The 20928-nt window shown below is 33.9% G+C and overlaps 1 protein-coding gene across 2 annotated transcripts; it reads right to left on the bottom strand.

Moving 5' to 3' along the window:
- Positions 1-7488: 7488 nt before the first annotated feature.
- On the bottom strand, positions 7489-13853 carry LOC131942805 (uncharacterized). Of its 2 annotated transcripts, none has more exons than XM_059302735.1 (5): positions 13762-13853; positions 12265-12455; positions 11749-11801; positions 11474-11623; positions 7489-10638 (listed from the first exon to the last, which is right to left on the bottom strand). In XM_059302735.1, exons 2-5 carry the CDS (start codon positions 12399-12401, stop codon positions 10478-10480), a joined length of 501 nt encoding a protein of 166 aa, XP_059158718.1. In that variant the 5' UTR covers positions 12402-12455; positions 13762-13853; the 3' UTR covers positions 7489-10477. The 2 variants fall into 2 exon arrangements, with proteins under 2 accessions (XP_059158718.1, XP_059158717.1); XM_059302734.1 differs by lacking the exon at positions 13762-13853 and adding an exon at positions 13506-13706 and having other exon boundaries at positions 7492-10638.
- Positions 13854-20928: the final 7075 nt, after the last annotated feature.

The raw sequence follows: 20928 nt of genomic DNA, 5'->3' as shown, positions 1-20928 counted from the left end.
GTAGCGACCCCTCACGATGCCTGGGGACAAACTTTCAATTTGGCGCCCCCCCCCCCCATATATTTTTTATATTTATAATTTAAAAAAGCAGGTAAAATGAGCTTATTATGGCGCCCCGAGGGTCGGCGCCCGGGGACATATGTACGCCCCGCCCCCCTCCCCTCCCATCACTACGCATCTGAATCATTAAAGATGTATAATTGCGGCGAAATTCTTTGATAAAAAATTAATTAAAATCCATAGCTCGAGAGACTGCTTGATATGTCGACGATTATTCTTAAATTTACACTATTGATAATAATGTTTATCATCGCTTTGTTGTCTCTTTCAAGTCCCCCCCCCACCCTCCCCCCCCCAGCAAATTTAGATGAATCGTTTGTGAACTACCTAACCGTACATTCACCACTTCAGCACATTTTCTCTCGCTCTAGTCAGCCGATATTAATTCCTTGCATAATATCTGATGAATTTAATTCACAAAACAAGGAAGGCAAGACTATTTTGTATATTGTTTATAAAATGTTATTCATTAGTAAATGGGTTTATTGAACAGTACTTATTGTCAATCACTATTAATAATTGACATCATTTAGGGGAGAAGACTTGTCCATAAATGTCACATTTCTTTGGGCAGGATGACAGTATTGGTCAATAAAAGCTTGTAAAAATGAATTTACTTCTCGTTAGTAAAAAAAAAAATAATTTTAAAAAATACCTGTTACACGTTTCAAAAAGTGTTTTAGAAAAAAAAACCTGTAAAAAAGTAAAGTTGTGAAAGGGGTAGTAGGCAGAGGTTTATATCATTTTAGATGTTGGGTCCTAGGTTTTCGTGACGAGATTTGACGTTGGGGTGGGGGTGTAGGAGGTAAAATTCTTTTAAAATTGTGACGTTGCTAATGACATAGATGACGCTAGTGTAGGTATAAAATAACGTATTTTATGTACATGTTGGTATGGTTTGTTTTATTTTTAAAACATGAGAACTTTCGTCTTAATTTCACTTTTTCGCGTTTTATATTTTTTTAAAATGTAAATTCAACATGCGAACGTCCACCTGGACCCGAGCCACACACGTCAACCAAACTCGATTTTTCGGAGCCGACCCCCGCCCCTTTACCTTCTTCTTATAGACGTCAAAAAATGGAAAACCCTATTGCCCCATTTACTAATTAAAGAAGCGATATTCGACTGTTAAAAGGAATGTTATTGCACATGCCCCCCCCCCCCCTAAAAAATTTATATTATGGTAAATGATCTTATATACTGGTATCTGGTAAATTTTGAGACATTTTCTGTAACCGGAAATAGTATTTTACGCTTTTACCATGATATTTGGATAATTTATGTTATACGTTTTAAAGCAGCATATTCTATTCTAAAACGAGATAAATGACCCGTTAAGCGAGAAATACAACAGACGCTTGGTTGATAGTGTTATCTTTTTCACTAAACCAAAACCAAAATCACCACCTCAACTTCAAATTTAACCAGAAATGAAAAACACATTCATTCGAATTTTTATCCAGAATTGGCTCATGTTTAGTGCACATTCATACAAAATATAGTCGTAGTCATACCCCCAAACCTTGCACCTACGCTCAAAGTCGCATTTCGAGTTTCTTTAAGGCAACTCTTGAGGGAGGGTGGGGGGAAGTCTACCGCCCCCTATAACGACATAGAATTTATATAGAAATACACTTTAACCACTGTCCGCCCTCATCCCCGGAAAATTTAGTCCACTTCTATTTTTTAATACTGTTTACTGTAGAATCAATGAGCTCATATTATGTGTGTACTTTTCAGGCTTTATAATATTTCCTATATTTTCCGTGTGACGTCATGTTTCGTTTTCCGTTTGACTGTGACAGTTTTTATTCTACTTGAATTTTTTTCTATATTGTTCCTGTATGACAGATAAGAGTGACAGAATTGGGTGTTGCAGTAATACTTTGCTATATAACATGCTATTTTTCAAAAAATTATATAAATTAATTGGCAAGCGCTAAAATTATGTTTTAGCTGTCAAAAATTAAAACAAAATATTAAGTATCGATATTTATGTGTTTTGAATTTTTTAATTCAAGATAAACTATTGAAAATAATTTTTGAAATAATTAATAATATTAATTCATTAATCCATTCCAAGTTTTGGAAAAACTTCCGCCAGGGAGAGATTAAATTTTCCAGACTAAATGAATTTTTGTGATCATGATTACCATTGATAAACAAACATGGCGGCTGCTTGTTTCTTGACTTCGCTTCAACATTTTAAACTCATCATGAACTCCCAATATGCAACAAATATACAAAAGTTCAAGTCTATTGTGTACGTACGGTTGGGAAGTAATGTATTTGCATTCAATTCTGACAGAAAAGTTTTGTGGCGGTAAGTAAATTATTTTTTAAAGTTAATGTAAGACCTAGCAAGCCTAGTCCCAGGGGACATCACTCCTACTGAACGATTTGGTAAACGGTGAACACTTATCTAGACCGTCAAGTTCGATGACAGAATATTACAAAAATAGATCTAGATCTAAAATCTAAATCTACCTGATCCTAAATATATAATATCTGAAGGCCTATATCTACTTTATTACTTTATTAACTATACTGATCCCTCTAAATAAAAAGTGACAATACAGTAGTGATTAGATTTAGAATCACTAGATCTAGATTACTAGATTGAATTCTAGATCTAGATTCTAGTGTGTGTTTGTCGAGTAGAGAGCTAGTTGTAAGTTATCTAATCTATCTAGATCTAGTTACTCTAGTCTAGTACTACCTATCCCAGTCTGCCCCGTCTAGTGGCGTCTAAGCTAAGGCAAGGCCTAAAAGGTGTGTAGAGTTGTAAATGTAGACTGTAGAGTTCACTAGTGTAATAGACAGTGACTGTAGCATTGCTAGTGTGAGTTGTAGTAACAATCTACACAGTAATTTAGAAATTTTGTCTAGGACTTAGTGTCAGTAAATATTGTAACATGCACTTATTACTCTAGCCCACAATCTAGATCTAGTATGCAATGTAGCAAAATGTATCTATATCCACTTATTTAGTAGGCCTTGTACCCTGGTTATTAGATCTAGAGTTTAGATTTAGTAATAGAATCTAGGCTTAATGCTCAATATATATTGACCTAAAGTAGTTATAGATTTAATGGCTAGTTTTAGTTTTAATTTTATTTAAAATTTTGATTATGCATAAAAATGTAAACTATAATTATAAGAGAAAATTCTGAGTAGAAATATTGTGTGTACATCTATTTTTCAGATTAGGCCTACCTGAATTAAATCAGTGCATATAGACCTCTAGAAAGAAGCCTACACAATTTCCAGGAAACCTCAACCAAGACTATCAACAAAACATGAAATCAAAATGTGTGTTATAATGAAGATTTCATCTAAGACTGCAATTTATGAAGAACAATATTTGATGCAAGAAAAAAAAAATCCCCTGCAATTACTGGAAAGTAATAAATCAAATACCTTTACCTTTAAATATTAAATAAATGATAAATTTATTTACTAAATATTGAATTTTTCTCATTCATTTTATGTTGAATTTCTTTTTTTAAAATTGTATTTGTAATGTTAGTTTATGAAAATATTGTAAACAATAGTGAGAGTTGTATGGTAGTAAAGCTCCAGTTTCAAACCCGTTGATCCATGGATCTGACAACATAGAGTTCACCTATTTTTGTGACCTTGGCATAGGAAGGGATGATTTGGTCAGCCATATGCCCATCCACATTTACTTTCACTAACGTGAGTTAGGTACCCATCACTGCTGGGTGCACTCAGGGACTTACTACTGACTACTGGGTTAGCAGTCTAATGCCAGTGTGAGTTGCTTAAAACAAAATTTGCAAGTAAAATACTATTTAGTTTCCTAAACAGTTTTAAAAATATTTGAACCCACACAAACACAAAGAACTGATATTAAAACAACACATTCAATAAAAAAATAATTAAGTTTAATAATTTATAAAAGGACATATTTAGGATGTACATGTAATATTGTTTAATATGAACAATGAAACCAGTTGCTCATATCATATTTCTACTCATAATTAAAGTTAAAGCAATATTTGTGAACAGAAATATATATTTACAATGACATATGAAAATGGGATTTATTGGTTGAGCATTACAGCACACAATTGCTAATCCAGAGAAGTGGTTTGAGGGCTTGAGTACATTAAGGGTAACTGGCTTGAGATACTGACTGTTGTGAATGGACCTAAGTGTATGGAATGAGTTTGAGAGTATGTGTGTAGTTGAATGGAGTTAATATAGTTGTGGATGGCTTGAGAGTATGTGTGTAGTTGAATAGAGTTAATATAGTTGTGGATGGTTTGAGAGTATGTGTGTAGCGGTATTAATAAAAGATTATGAATGTGTGAATAAATAAGGATGTGACGTAGGAGAGAATGTTTTCGTTGTTATGAAGATAGTTGAGAGTTAGTCTTGGTCTTGTCGTCGTCTTGTGAGGATGTCTAGAAGTCGTCGTCCCGTCTATCGTTTATGTAGCTGTTGATATTATATGTAATAAAAGATAGAAACATCGTAGCGTCATTCTGTGTTCTTCATTGGATCGTCATCTATTGTTCGTAACGTTCAGCATCGACCTGTACCGAAACTCACTTCGCAACATATGGTGGAAGCAGCGGTTTGCTGAACTTATCTGTCGCACAGTACGTTCCCGTCTACACTTGCCGTAATGTCATCTCATCTGTGGCCAGCAGTATGCCTTCATCTAGATCTAGATTCGCCCGTTATCTACAGCAGTACGTCGTAATTATCAGTATCAACGGTTGTTTAATTTGATCGGGACTCAGTTGTGTACCAGACTCTGACCTTGGACCGTGATTAATGGACTTTTCGACGCGTGATGTGGCCTGCTCGATTCGTTGTCGTTTGCCAGAGACGGACTTCTGGTTGACCGGCGCGATATCCAGCGACTATATCGGGTCTCTCATCGCCCATTGATTCCCGTCAAGGTTAGAACTACGGATGTGGCCGTTTTCATCTTTGGTTCGTGCTGAGCAGTAGTTCAAAGGCCGGCATTTATTTGATGTCCAGAGTTGTTATTATCACGTCATCGCCACTCGTCCCCGACCCTCTACAATGACCGTGCTGTTTTAGTCGTGATGAATCTATCGTTTATGCAGATTTTCTTCATGACTGATGATTAATTTTCGGGTTTCTTCCTACATCGTCAACTGTTCGTTGGAAGAGTTTACGTCATCACCCTCGTCTAACCCACATCGTCGTGATCGGCTGAATTGTTTGGCCTACATGTTTTGATGACGTCCCTGACCTTCATCATGTCAAATTTCTTCGTGGTTGACTTTATCGACAGTGCAGACGAGAATTTTCTTCGTTTGTTCAACCCAGTATTGGTCGAGATGAATCCCCGAACTACAGAAACGATATTATCTAGATCTACATGGATTCTCGAGGTACAAGTCGACGTCAGTCTGCGTTACCAATCCAGTGTGTGTGACTGTCTTGGACTATACCGGCATGTGTACTGGATCTACAGGTTCATCGCCTGAATCTGATGTGGCCTATGGAGTGTGGGATCTGGAGTTGTCATGAAGACCTGACGTCTGGGATTGTTTTAAGTTGAGTACACCTCTTCCATTTTTTTAGATACTAAGATCCAATACAATTTTTTTGTTCATTTTAGTAATATTTATTTAGGCCCTACTGGATATATTTTTTTTCCCAACATCATTGATTTAGATCTAGAATCCAGTTACTGGTTCACTAATGATTAGTTCCAACAATACCTGTTAATTAATATTGGTAGATCTATTTGGTTGTACTCTCTCCAGTTACCATCATGGAGATAGAGTATGTTATTGTATTATTATGTATATACATAATTTTATGCTGTTAAAGTTAAATGTATAATTAACTTTTCTTATGTTAATTACAATTAACCATTCTCATTTAGGGAAGCGCCTTAGAGAGGGCGTTATTGAAATATATAGCGTTAGGTTCCCTTTTTGTGGATGGTCTTAATATGTATTAACTATATGGAATTTGTTACTTTGTTAGTGTTAGGTTTAGGGACTCTTTGGTGTATTAGATAAGATATCAATTGAGGATATATTTTCTGATTTGGTTGTTGGACCAAGTATTTTTCCTGTTTCCCGTGTAGAGTAGTTGATTTTATTGTCGTGGTCACCCATTCATGCTGGATGCTGTCTGGTTGATACGTAACTTAGTTATATGATGGATAGTGATTATGGTTATTTGGATCTCGATGGTTTGCCGAGATATTTTGTTTGTCCCGGGGTCATGGAAAATTGTCCTCCATTAGATATTATATTTCTATACTAGAGATATAGCAATATCGTGGTATTTTAGGTACAATGTGCTAAATTATTATATCCTAAGAGGTTTGATTTTCTTGGTTGGATAATGAACCTATTAGCTTAGTGTTGTTGTTTTTTTTTTGGAGATAATTGATCTTCGCTAGATAATGATTTTGTTTTGCGAGACTGAGGATGCAGTCCGCGTTATTTTTTGGTATCTCGAGGTTGTGCCGAGTACCTGGTTGTTGTGTTTGGGGGTTCACGGGAAATACTCCTCTATGTGATATTGTATTGGCTTATTGGAAGTGTTGATGGTTCTAATTTATTTCATTGGTGTACTCCATTGTATGGATTGACTATAATATCTTTAGGTGGTAATTGGTTTAAATATGGAGTGCTGGTATTTGCTTGAACCGTTGATTTCCTGATTGTTGGATAGTAGTTTTTTTATGCTTAAGGATCAATTGAGTTATATAATATATGGCCAAATCGTATTGATTGTAAATATTAGTTGTGATTTAATTTTCACATTTTTAGAAGCTATGTGACTTTGCTATTTGGTAGTAATATTATATTTTAATTACAGGAAGAGGTGCTCAACAATTTTAATTGTAAATTAGAAGCTATTGTATAGTTTGGGTACATGCTGGTCCTGGATTATTTTTTTTATAGCTTGTGTTGATGTCCAGAGACAAGAAACCAAAAGATGTGTGTGGACAAGGTGTTGGTTGGGACCAAAAGATTTGTGTGTTCAGGTTGACTGACGACGGTGATGAAGAGCCATGGACCACAGAACATTGTCTTTGTTGCATAGTGCATGTATAATATTGTATGGATGCATGTCTTAGGAAGTTGAAGCTGAAAATAGTTGATAGTTCTGGTATGTATTTTCAGCTGAAGAAAGGAGAGGGGTATGTTGTGAATGGACCTAAGTGTATGGAATGAGTTTGAGAGTATGTGTGTAGTTGAATGGAGTTAATATAGTTGTGGATGGCTTGAGAGTATGTGTGTAGTTGAATAGAGTTAATATAGTTGTGGATGGTTTGAGAGTATGTGTGTAGCGGTATTAATAAAAGATTATGAATGCGTGAATAAATAAGGATGTGACGTAAGAGAGAATGTTTTCGTTGTTATGAAGATAGTTGAGAGTTAGTCTTGGTCTTGTCGTCGTCTTGTGAGGATGTCTAGAAGTCGTCGTCCCGTCTATCGTTTATGTAGCTGTTGATATTATATGTAATAAAAGATAGAAACATCGTAGCGTCATTCTGTGTTCTTCATTGGATCGTCATCTATTGTTCGTAACATTCAGCATCGACCTGTACCGAAACTCACTTCGCAACACTGACTTTAAGTGTAAACCACACAACTGTTTTATTAGCCTAAGTCAAAAAAACAAGACATTATTTTTTATTATTACAAGTGGAACATGCTTCATCTGTGGAATAATATTTTCATTAACAGTAAAAATAAATATTAAATAGTGTACACAGACACGAAAAATACATGCTTACTGTAAAGCAAAAGAAATTATTCTAAAACAATGTAATATACATTAGTAGTCATTAGGCCTATTTAGTCATATCTGTTTATTCTGAGTGATATAGTCAGAAAACTGTAATTATAGCATATTTAATTTCTACTAAGTATGCCTTGTAGTGTACAACAGTATGAATATCTAGAATCTAGCTATATAGATTAATTAAAGTTGCTGATTTTTTTTTTTTAAATCTTGGAATTAAATTTTCAATGTTAAATTAAAAGCTCAATGACAGTAACACAAAGCCAAACAAAGCTTATTACAATAAAACTAATTAGACCCTAATAATAGTAATTATTAGATTAATCCAATTTTAGGCCCACTTTGGGCTTAAATTAAATTTGGAATTTCTAGAGCTACTACTAGATATAGAATTTTATCTAGTAATACTGGTACACTATAACTTGTCTATACTAAGCAGACGACTAATTAGTAATTACGGTTATTAGGTCTAGCCTACTGTCACTGTGTAATATCTAGTTTATCTACTTCTAGATCTAGTACTAAAAGAAAAAGTACTAGGAAAAGGAATTATTTTTAAAAATATGGCATTGATTTAAAATAGGGGCCTATTTATTAAAATGAATAAAGGCAAAGTCTTTATTACTAAATAGGCCTAATTTAAATTAGGGGCCTATAGGCCTAATTAACTATAATAATATGATTAATACATAGGGTCAAATTACTAATTTAATCAGGCCTAAACTTTCTAAGCAAAATAAAGTCTAAAGAAAAATTTATGGGCCTAAATTCAAAAGTTAAGTCTAAAGGCCAAAGGTTTCTATTTTACAAAATGATCGTAAATCTAACTAATTATTCTATTATTACTAAATCTAGCTTAAATACTACTAGCTATTAAGTACTAAACTAATATAAATTAAATACTAACACCTAATAATAATATTAATAAAAGTATTCATATAGTTCGCTATAAAAGAAAATACTCTATAGTCTATATATATTATTTAATTATAGATCTAGGTCTAACTAAAATAAGGCAGAGATCTAGATCTAAATAAAATACTTAGGCCCTAGATCTAGCAAATAAATAATAATACTATTTGACGATTTGGTAGGCCTATATCAGACTATGACTATAACTAGATCTAGATTCTAGATCTATATCTTATTAATATCTATCTACAGTTTATAACTTAGACTTAGTGTGTTAGTCACTGTTAGTGTATAGTATACTGTACTTAGTGTACTATTAATAATTAATATTAATTAGTACTAGATCTAAGTACTAAGTAAGTTAGTAGTACACTACACTAGAGTAGAATCTAATTACTAATTATTAAAGTTCTTTAATTCTTTAGACTTGGTCACTTGACTTTACGACGTCTTCTTTAGTAAAGAATCTTTAGTTCTTTACTCTTCTTTAAAAAAATCTTTAGAGTTTAGAACTTTAGACTGACTACGGTCCCTACCACTAAATATTGTACTAAATAAATAATAAATGACTAAAACTAAATCTAACGAGTCGGTTGTATTCTAAATAAAATTCTAGTCTAGATCTAGATCTAGAATTTAGATTCTTTATTAAAATCTGAAAAGTTGAAAAGTCAATTCTTTATCTAGAAAGATCTAGAATCTAGATTAGATTCTAGATCTAGATCTATCTCGAATTCTAGATCTAAATTCATAAAATTCTGATTCTAAAACTTGTATTTGTTTTGAAGCCAAAAGCGAAAGTAGCTTTCCTAACTTTAAAAAAAAAGATTTAATAAAAATATCCAGATTTGGTTTAAAAAAACGCCAACTGGCAGGACTCCATTTGGACTCCACTTCAACAGCCTATAGCCAAATTAATTTTATACTTTTCGCCTCTATGTTTTCTTAATGTTCGTGTTTATGCTTCTGAATAAGTTTGCGTTTATGTTTGTGTTTGCATTTATCTTTATTTTTGTGTTTATGTTTTCGTTTATTGTTATTTGTTATGCAAACGCATTCATGTTTGCGTTTATGATTGCGTGTTTTTTTTCCCCACAAAGTGCCATCTCAAACTTAACTGCTGTGTAAGAATGTACAATGAAGTTTAGTAGGGCTCACTCCCGCTTTACTGAATTTACTAGACTGTAGGCCGACTGATTTGTAAGGAATTTATTTACATAAGTCGACTCAAAAAGGTACAACCAAATAGGTTGTTTTTGTAACGACACTAGTTGCATAAGATATAGTGTAAATCGTTCAATTAAATTAAAAATTTCAGGAGAAGAAATATTTCTGCGTGTTAAAATCATTTTGTGTTACACTCTGCCTAGAAGAGATTCTTCACCAAAATTATATTAGAATACATCACGTCAGATTCGCTATTTACATATCAAATTAGTACACATTTTCAATAGGCACATGTTTGTTAGCTCGTAAATATAAACAATACTATTAATTAGAATATTAATATAAACAAAATAAAAATGTATTAATTTTGGTTTGACAGTTCTCATACATTTTCTGTCTGGTTTGAATGCACGCACACACACACATAAACACGTACATACATGTATTTATTTTGTATCCATATATTTTACTTATAACCATATATGCATACATACATATCTTGCCATTCATGCTCCTAATATTAACAGTTATTACAATTACAATGGCAATTCACTAATCACGTGATATTATACATTTCAATGACCATCCGCAACCCCGTAATGAATTGAACATAATGTGGAGCAATGCCCAGTATATAATAAATGACATAATCCTCAAGTGTCATGGTCTGGTTTTCTTTAGTACTCATCAGGTTCAACGTCGCAAACAAGAAGATGGCTGGAAGACAAGGAGTCATTTAATTGTTATGATTGTATTTAGTGGTATTTTGGTGTGCTTCATGGTATTTTGGTGATGTTATAGTGGTATTTTGGCGGTATGGTGATGGTATTTTATACCATATAACTTTACAAATTATTGTCCACTTCTCAATTACATTACACATTTTTTCTAGGAACTTTCATCGATCCCAAATTTAATCTAAAAGAAGATATAAAAAGTGCATAAAAAGCGTTTTAATTACAATTTTTTTTAATAATGCGTTAAATGAACTACTATTTAAATTACTAAAAAATGCATAAAAACCGTATTAATAACGAACTTTTATGTAATAATGCACTATAAAGGGGGAAACATGATTTTAAAACAAAATATATAATAAAGAGCTACTCTTTACATAACTAAAATGAAAAGCGTTTGGTCGCTATATTAAGTAGTGATTATCTGTACTAGAATTCAAGAAGTTTGTAAAAATGTGCTTCTGTAAATTTCTTAAGAGTTAGTAAAAGAAGGGTTAATGTGGGTAGTCCACGAACGTTTTTTTATAAAGATGGTCGCCGTGACAATGGCAATCATAAGTTCTAAAGAGTTTCTTATGCAGGCAAATATTTTCGCTTATGTACCCTATCTAAAATAAAAAGGCTAATCAATAAGGAAGTGTTTTTTTTCCGATGCTTAGACCCTTCAAAGATCCAGTCGAGTGTGAAAGTCTTGAAGGAATTTAAACAGAGAGAATTGTCAAGTCTAGACAAAAATTTATAGTAAGGAGATATGAAAAAAAAACTGCCCAAAAAGTTAAGAAAATATTTTAAAATATCACACAGATAAATCTTACATGTAAATATACAGACACCTGGAGCGATCACTGTGGTTACTTTGCTTACGATACATCTGTTGGTGAATATGTGCAGGCAGATAACTCCATAGGCGATGTTGTGGCTTAGAAAAATGAATATCGTGCCATCGATGCTTTCGTCACTTGAAGCTAATAAGAACAAAACGACAGGTAAGAGAAGGCATGCAGTGAAAACATAAGGTATTGTAATAATGAGGATACAGTAGGGCCATATAGATTTGAGGTTAAAAAGGGAATAAAATTGACGTACTTACGTAATTGTTTGTATTGTTTATAGAAATTACTCTCAACTACCAAGTAGTACCAGCTGTACGAAAGTGATAAATAATTTATTATTAGTGGCTACAAATAAATAGAAACCTAATTGATGAACGTTAAACAAATTAAAGTTTTTGTTTCGAAGATAAAAAAAAAATTCATAAAGTGAATTTTTAACTCTGAATATACAGTTATTGTGTGGTGAGCACTATGTCCATACGACTTTATTTTCCCTATCATTTTCCCATAAGAGCTGCGTACACTCAGGGACTTTCTTAAGATTAGAGTCTACGAACTCGAGATAGTTGCGTTAAATGTGGCGAGCTCTACCACGCAACCGCGGGTCATACAAATGATAAGGAAATCATAAAATACTATCACTCACGCGGTATGGTATCTTTACCTTTAAAAGTTATAGTTACTGTGGATTAGTATTGTTTTAAGAATGAAATTAAAAGTTGTTAATAAACAATCATTTTCTCCAAAAAGTTATAAAAACTACGGCAACTTACTTTATAATTACAGATGCAACAAAAAAGACGAAGCTGAGTTTGGCAATCTTTGTAGGGTTTTTATTATCAGATTCAACAGACTCAGTGATGGTAACTACTTCTTCGTGTGGTGATTTTAAATCAGTTGTGGGCGTCATGTTTGTAGCAAGGACATGTGACGTCAATTTTAGGTCTGGGTGCTGCTCCTGGTTCTAGAGCAATGGAGACTACTTTAGACAATAAACCGGGAGTGATCTCCCCTAAACAATCTCGAATATTCTTATATAACAATACGTGGGATGGCAACTCGGAATATAGACATGATTTTTGTTTACTTAAACTTTTAAAAATAAAATAGAATCTCGTAGAAAAAAGAATTGCGCACCAAGCAAACGTCTAATAAAATGTGCATAATAGTGCGGGATTATGTGCATAATAATGTGCAATATTATTAGTACTTTATAAGTTTTCATGCGTTTTTTGAGAAATCGGAAATAGCGTAAATAAGTACTTCCCGTCAACGGAAATTACTCAAAATTTGACGGAACAAAGAAAATTAGATCTTTTACTTACATGTGAACTTTCATTTATCTATCTGAAACAGTATTCAAGTTATAGGCTTTTGAAAAATTCTAAGTAGAAAAAGTACCACTTCCGGTTATCGGAAATCGCTCAAAAGTTGATACGGATCTACGATTTTGATAAAATACTTATATATGAAATTTTATCAACCTAGCTGTAACGGTACTCAAGTTATCGTGTTTACACACGGACAGACAGACAGACAGACAGACACACACAGAGACATACGGACAAGATTGCAAAATTATGTTTTTCCGTATCAGTGAGGTGTAAAACGTCGAGATTTGTGAAAATCTCGATTTTTTTTTGCTCGACTACAAGACTTTCTGTATACTTCGTATATACGAGAAAGGGTTAAAAAAAATCCCTCGCTACTTAAAACTACTGGTTTATCGCAATCAAAGATTAGAAAACGTTTGTCAAATACAAAACTGCTTATATTTGTGAACTAGTAGAATTTTTTTAAAATCAGGTCAGTCCAATAATAGTCCAATTTATATGAGTCAACTAATGCGCTATTTATATCTATCAAATTTGACTAGCTATAAATTTAGTAAACTAGCTATATAGGTCAAATAGTAGACTATTAGTATCAGTCAACTAGAAGAATACTTACATCAGTCAACTAGTAATTAATTAGTAGACTAATTTGCTCACTATTCGTTAACAAATATACTTACTTCAGTCATTTCTTGGCAACACTATTTAACACACATATATTTCTGCCGAGTTAAAATAAAATTCCGTTTCGAACAAACTCTCTGATTCACTCTACTTCGTTTTATTATGCATTCACATCCCAAATCCAACACGGCATACATTCCACACTGTAGAAAACTTATATACGACTGGTAATCCTAGGCCACTGAGACACAAATAACACAGTTAAAAATAGTAACACGTAAACAAAACCCCTCCCTTCCTGATCTAGGTCACCTTGACTGTAGCTGTTGAAAACTTGCCGTTTGCCCCAAGGCCGTCCGTCCGATTGGATAAAATTCACCGAATACGACAAACGCTTTAATGTAGTGAAAATGCCCCAATGTACACTTGCCGGAATGGGACAAATGCCTGAACTGCCTGAATGCAAGGACGCTTGGACAACTTTTAAGGCAAAGGTTGGGGGCGTGGTTTGCGGGGAATGGAGGTTAGATGAAAGATACCTGTTCGTTTAAACTTCTATATTTCTATATCCCGATTTATCTCGAGGGGTCACCCAAACCTTTTCTGCTAAATACGAATAAGCAAGAAAGTTTAGGAAGACTCACTCATGCTTATCGATCTTACCAGACTGTAGGCCGACTGTACTTAATGAATGTATTTACATTTGTACTGAACACATATTGCAGAAGGATATTGTTAAGTTTTCAAATTGCATTCGTTCGTTCATTCGTTCATTTATTTATTTATCTATATACAATGACAGGAAAACTGAATTAAGAACAAAAGTTCTCAGGACAAAATATCCCAGACAAAATATGTAAATGACAAAATGATTCAGGACATAAAATATGTATAATGTATGCAGAATACTTTACTCAATATTGGTCAACCATATTCCAATAGTTGACTGCTTATATCAGTCAATTCGTTGAATACGTATATTAGACCGCTAGTAGCAGTGGCGTAGCGAGGTCGGGTGTCACCCGGTGCGGCACTATATGGTGTCACCCCCCAGAGGCGTAGCGACACTTCCCGGGGACAAACTTTCAAATTTCCGATTTGCACTCCCCCCCCCCCCTCAAACTTTCGATTTGCCCCCCCCCCCCCTCAAGTTTTTCTCTATATATTTTGCTATTTTTTTTGCCTTGGTGTCACCCCCCCCCCCTAAATAGTGTCACCCGGTGCGGTCCGCACATCGCCCCCCCCCCCTCGCTACGCCTCTGGCTAGTAGAATTCTTCACTCAATATCCGTTAATAAATATAGGACCTGCTTATATTAGTCACTTCGCGATTACATGAGTGTGTAAACTAGTAGTTCAGGGCACACATGTTTCTGCAGTTTTAACAGAAAAATCTGGTTAGAATAAATTCTCCGATTTAATATACTGCGTCTTGATATGTAAACAAATCAATTACCCCACACTATACACATCCCACACTACACACATCTCTTAATACACAACCCCACACCACACAAATCCCACACTACACAAATCCCACACTACACAAATCTCTCATTACACAATTTCAATATACACACATCTCTCACTACACAAATCCCACACTTCATAAATCCCGTATAAAATCTGTATAACTGGGACAATAACAACACGGCTATTAATCCAACTAAAACTAAAACAAAACCCACAACAGTCGTTTTTTATTTTGCAAAATTAAGTAGGCCTACAAGCATCAAATAACAGAAGGTGAAATAACAAATCGTTCTAAACGCCGCATGACACTAAGAAACACACAGCAAGCCAAAACCACACATAACACGAACCCAATACCCCACACTGAAGTCGCCCCCCCACATTACCTGCCACACCACATCACACAGCCAACACAATATCCTAAACCTTTACAAATAAACCATACGACATAATATCCTAATCTCATACAACCATACACATCACCCGACTACACCCAACTTCCACATTTGACTCCATATAATAGACAAAAATCTCCACCCGCGCAAAAAAAGAAACAAAAAACAACACATTACACAAATGAAATTGCGCTAAGTAATGTGGAGTTTAGTAGAGTGCAATAATTAGTAGGGGCTACAGTAGAATAATAGTAAAATGCAATATCCGTCTGACCATTGAATAAAAAAAAAAGAAGCGCAACGGAAAAAAGCGCACACGGAAAAAAGCGCAAAGAGAAAAAAAGCGCAAAGAGAAAAAAGCGCAAACGGAAAAAAGCGCACACAGAATGCAAGCTAGGTAGTTCGGACTAGGGAGAATGTGAGAGATACTTCGTGTAATGTCGATAGTTTTATGTTTATTTATACGAGAATAATAGTTGAATAGCTATTGACCAAGAAAATAATAGGCATTGTGTAAAGCGATTATCGCCTGTATCGTGGTGATGGGAATGCACATGGTAGTTGTACGCTTTAAATGGTAGTAGATCACGTGATCAAACACGACACTCTCACAGCAGCCCTAACAGTCATGTATAAATGTGTCATCTAGTCGATATAGGTTTTTGAGCTAAATTTTTCTTTTACACATTTTTCGTTGTGTTTTTTTCTGGTTGCGCATTTTTCTGTTTGCGCTTTTTACTGTTTGCGCTTTTTTCCGTTCGCGCTTTTTTCTGTATGCGCTTTTTTCTGTTTACACTTTTTTCTGTGTGCGCTTTTTCTCTGTTTGCGCTTTTTTCCGTTTGCGCTTTTTTCTGTGTGCGCTTGTTTTTGTTTCCTCTTTTTTCTGTTTGCGCTTTTTCTGTTTGTGCTTTTTTTCTGTGTGCGCTTTTTTCTCTTTGCGCTTTTTTCCGTGTGCGCTTTTTTCCGTTGCGCTTTTTGTTTTGCGCTTTTTTCCGTTGCCCTTCTTTCTGGTCACCGAATCAAACAAAACACTGATCGGTTGTGCAGGATAGCCAACTAACGGACCCCAAAATACAAAGATACACTAAGTTTCACCAAATTAGAGCACATTATGTTGGATACACTAGATACAATACAAATTACTACACATTTTCTATATACATATCTTTGTAAGTATGTATGAAAAAAAACAATACGATAAATTATTAAAATAGAAATAAAGACAAACATAATTTGATAATTTTTGTTGTCATTAGTTTTTTTTTATCGGGCTGATATGTGTATATATATATATGTATATATATATATATATATATATATATATATATATATATATATATATATATATATATATATATATATATATATATATATATATATATATACAAACATAGAGTACGAACATAGCATACTCATTTCTGACCTGATCCGGTTTCGGGTTTTGAAAAAAAAAAGTTTGTTTTTTAATTAAAACAAGGTACAACAACATGTCATACGTGCGAGTGCAACGGGTCTACGAAAAATTCCCGAAAGACACTTGCCCGAATGCCGTTTGCCCGAAGGCCGATTTCCCAAATGAACACTTGCCCGAATGCGACAAATGCCCGAATGGACACTTGCCCGAATGCGACAAATGCCCGAATGGACACTTGCCCGAATTTGTTTAGTACAAATATATTAAAATAATCTTAAGAGCACCCCTTTTTAACTCTTTAAATAAACCGGGAGTGATCTCCCCTAAACTTTCTCGAATATTCTTATATAAAATAACAGGGATGGGAACTCGGGCTATAGACATGATTTTTAATCCATTTTAAATACTTAAAGTTTTAAAAATAGAATAAAATCTCGTAGACAAAAGAATTGCACATCAAGTGAACGCCAAATAAAAAATTGCATTATAGTGCGCAATATTATTAGTACTTTAAAAATTTACATTAGTTTTTTGAGAAATCGGAAGTAGCGTAAATTACTACTTCCGGTCAACGGAAATTACTCAAAATTTAACAGAATGTAGAGAATTAGATCTTTTACTTACATGTGAAATTTCCTTTATCTATCTGAAATAGTACTCAAGTTATAGGCTTTTGAAAAATTCTAAGTAGAAAAAGTACCACTTCCGGTTGTCGGAAATCGCTCAAAAGTTGATACGGATCTACGATTTTGATAAAATACTTATATATGAAATTTTATCAACCTAGCTGTAACGGTTCTCAAGTTATCGTGTCTACACACGCACACACACACAGACAGTCACACAGACATACGGACAAGATTGCAAAATTATGTTTTTCCGTATCAGTGAGATGAAAAACGTCGAGATTTGTAAAAATCTCGATTTTTTTTTTGCACGATTACAAGACTTTCTCTATTCTTCGTATATACGAGAAAGTAAAAATGCAAGAAAATTAATATTTTTAACTATAAAAAATAATTTGATTTTAGTCGGCTGTAGGCCCCTAAATGGCGTGTCCCCCCCCTTCCCCGCAATGCGAGGTCTGGCGGAACTGTAGGTCCGCCCCTGGTTTCACGTGATATCTATCATCTCAGCAATTATCATCAACCCGGCCATGAACTGAAGATAATGTGCAGCGACCCCCAGTCCGTAGGCAATATCAGAAGTCATTAGTCCCTGGGTCCGTTCTGTTTCTGTACTCAGAAAGTTGACCACTACCACCCAGTATGTGGCTAACATAGTAGTAAAGTTTTAGAGGTATTTTAGTGGTATTTTACTGATATTTAAGTGGTATTTTAGTTTTGTGTGTGGTATTTTTGCGGTATTTTTGTTGTATTTTTGTGGTATTTTTGTGATATTTTTGTGGTATTTTTGTGGTATTTTTGTTGCATTAAAGTGGCATTTCAGTTTTTTATGTGCTGTTTTAGTGATATTTTAGTGGTATTTTGGTGTTATTTTCTGGTATTTCAGTAGTATTTATGTGGTGTTTTAGTTGTATTTTATCTCGTATACAAATAATGTTAACACAGATGTCTTATTGTAAAAAACACACAAAAAGAAAATCTTACATGTAATTATACAGACACATGCAGCGATCGCAGGGGTGAGTTTGCTCCCTTTAAGCCAGCGGTTGAAGATGTTAAGCGATATCGCCACAAAAGCAATAATGTTGCCCAGAAGAGGGATTAAGACTAGACATCGCCAATGAAAAATATTAATTATTATGTTCCATTAAGAGTATTAACTATAAACACAATTGGTAATGCGTCACGAATATCAGTTATGGTTGCTATGATAACCACAAAAAAGTAGTGAAAATTCACAACTTTTTAAACTGTTATATAAAAGCAATGTTGTTGCTCAGTATAGGGATTAAGACTAGACACCAAAATATTTAACAAGTTTCATGCTGTTTAAGAAATACATATGTTAATCTACTACATAAAGTTCAATTCTGTATGTATCTAGCGGAACGCGGATTATGAAGATATTTAAGAAAATAATAGACTTCATCGTCATAGTGTTATCCGTCTTAAATGCTCTTTGTCTAAATTAATGATTTAAAAAATTAATATTGAAGGTGTTGTAAAACAATTTTCTTTTTCCAAACTTAAAGTGATAATTGTCTGCATGTTATCAACACAAAATTATAAAAAGTATCACGCTTCACAAAAATTCTAATTGTGTCTGAAAATTATTTACATTTAGTCCTTTAGCACTCATTACTTCCCTTGATGAATTAGGAAAACACAATTACTTCTCTTTAAAAAAAATATTATATCGAGGGGGGGGGGGGGGGTAAATGTACTTTTATTATTATGTTTTGGTGTTGGGAAAAAAATATTTACATTATTATTGATGAATTGCAATGTTGTACGTATTTTAAATACTGCCTTTTATTTATTTTATACAGTGAACGTACTATTTACTAATTTTTTTTTGATCAAAGACAGTTGACGTTATTCGGGAACTGGAGTTCTCGCAGCTTATTCATCTTTTGCGCACGAAGGGGATTCCGTTTTTGTCTGTCGCACCAAACTTGATGGGCGAAGAGCTATGTTTATGTTGTATAGCTTTATGTATAGCGTTTTTGTTTGCTTTTGTGTTTTCTTTGTGTTTGAGTTTGCGCTTGTGGTTGGGTTTGTTTTTGCGTTTTGATTATTTTTGTTTGCTTTTTGTTTGCGTTTGTGTTTTTTGTGTTGTGCTTGTATTTGTGTTTGCTATTGTTTTTGTGTTTTCGTTTGTGTTTGTATTTGTGTTTGTATTATGTTTGCGTTTTTTTGTGTTTTGGTTTTGGTTGGATGTGGTTATGGCGGGCTATGCTGGGTATATGCTGATTACTAAACACCCGTGTCATGGTCCTTACAGATAGGTTTTTTTCACATAGGCCCATGCAGGGCCTGGCCGGGACGGCTAGTAGCATTTAAACTATGGATAAACTTGGTAATGTGTCACCACTTTTAGTTATGGTTGCCTTGGAAACCACATAAAAAAGTAAAAATTCCAAACTTTTAAAACTTTTACCTTTGCTCTCATAATAGATATTTGATGTGTAATTATATTTATGTTTGTCATTTTAATATATACAATTCTAAAAATATTTACGTAAACGTATGCACAGAAAAAAAGCAAGGGTGCTACATAAAGTATTAGAGTAAACTGAATGTATAAACTTGGTATTGATTGCTGCATGTAGAAGCGTTAGTGCTTGAAGTTTAATTGATTTTTTTTTGCAAAAATTTAAAGTTTAGAAAACGTAAAAAGAAGGGTGGAAAAATACATTGTTCAGTTACTCTTATAGAAACAGTAAATGACGTCTTCTCTATGTGAAAGAGCCATTTGACTAATAAAACTGTTCATTTGATGTAGATAGATTTTTCTATGTAAGAAATAAACCGGGAGTGATCTCCCCTAAACTTACTCGAATATTCTAATATAACACTACGGGGGATGGCAACTCGGGATATAGACTTCTAGAAATGATTTTTAATCCATGTTAAATACTCAAATTTTTAAAAATAGAATATAATCTCGTAGAAAAAAGAAATGCACACCAAGTGAACGCTAATTAAGATGTGCATAATAGTGCGCAATATTATTAGTACTTTATAAATTTACATGCGTTTTTTGAGAAATCGGAAATAGCGTAAATAAGTACTTCCCGTCAACGGAAATTACTCAAAATTTGACGGAACAAAGAAAATTAGATCTTTTACTTACATGTGAACTTTCATTTATCTATCTGAAACAGTATTCAAGTTATAGGCTTTTGAAAAATTCTAAGTAGAAAAAGTACCACTTCCGGTTATCGGAAATCGCTCAAAAGTTGATACGGATCTACGATTTTGATAAAATACTTATATATGAAATTTTATCAACCTAGCTGTAACGGTACTCAAGTTATCGTGTTTACACACGGACAGACAGACAGACAGACAGACAGACACACAGACATACGGACAAGATTGCAAAATTATGTTTTTCCGTATCAGTGAGGTGTAAAACGTCGAGATTTGTAAAAATCTCGATTTTTTTTTTGCACGATTACAAGACTTTCTCTATACTTCGTATATACGAGAAAGTAAAAAAGCAGATCAAGTTATGTTTGTTAGCCGCTCGTCTCACATCAATGCAATGTCTTTCACTACTTCAGCTG

Source organism: Physella acuta, unplaced genomic scaffold (genome assembly GCF_028476545.2).
Source record: "Physella acuta isolate Inbredline_101_S28 unplaced genomic scaffold, ASM2847654v3 ptg000426l, whole genome shotgun sequence".
In the NCBI taxonomy this organism is placed as follows: Eukaryota; Metazoa; Mollusca; class Gastropoda; family Physidae; genus Physella; species Physella acuta.
Note: the sequence above shows the minus strand (reverse complement) of the source record. Positions and strands in the feature narration are given on the sequence as shown.

What these genes read in the sequence shown, in the direction of transcription:
- LOC131942805 (XM_059302734.1), bottom strand. An exon ending in TAAACAATACAAACAATTAC is followed by an intron (nt 11,624 to 11,748) that starts GTAAGTACGTCA and finishes TGTTCTTATTAG; the next exon opens with CTTCAAGTGACGAAAGCATC. An exon ending in AGGTGTCTGTATATTTACAT is followed by an intron (nt 10,639 to 11,473) that starts GTAAGATTTATC and finishes CTTGTCTTCCAG; the next exon opens with CCATCTTCTTGTTTGCGACG.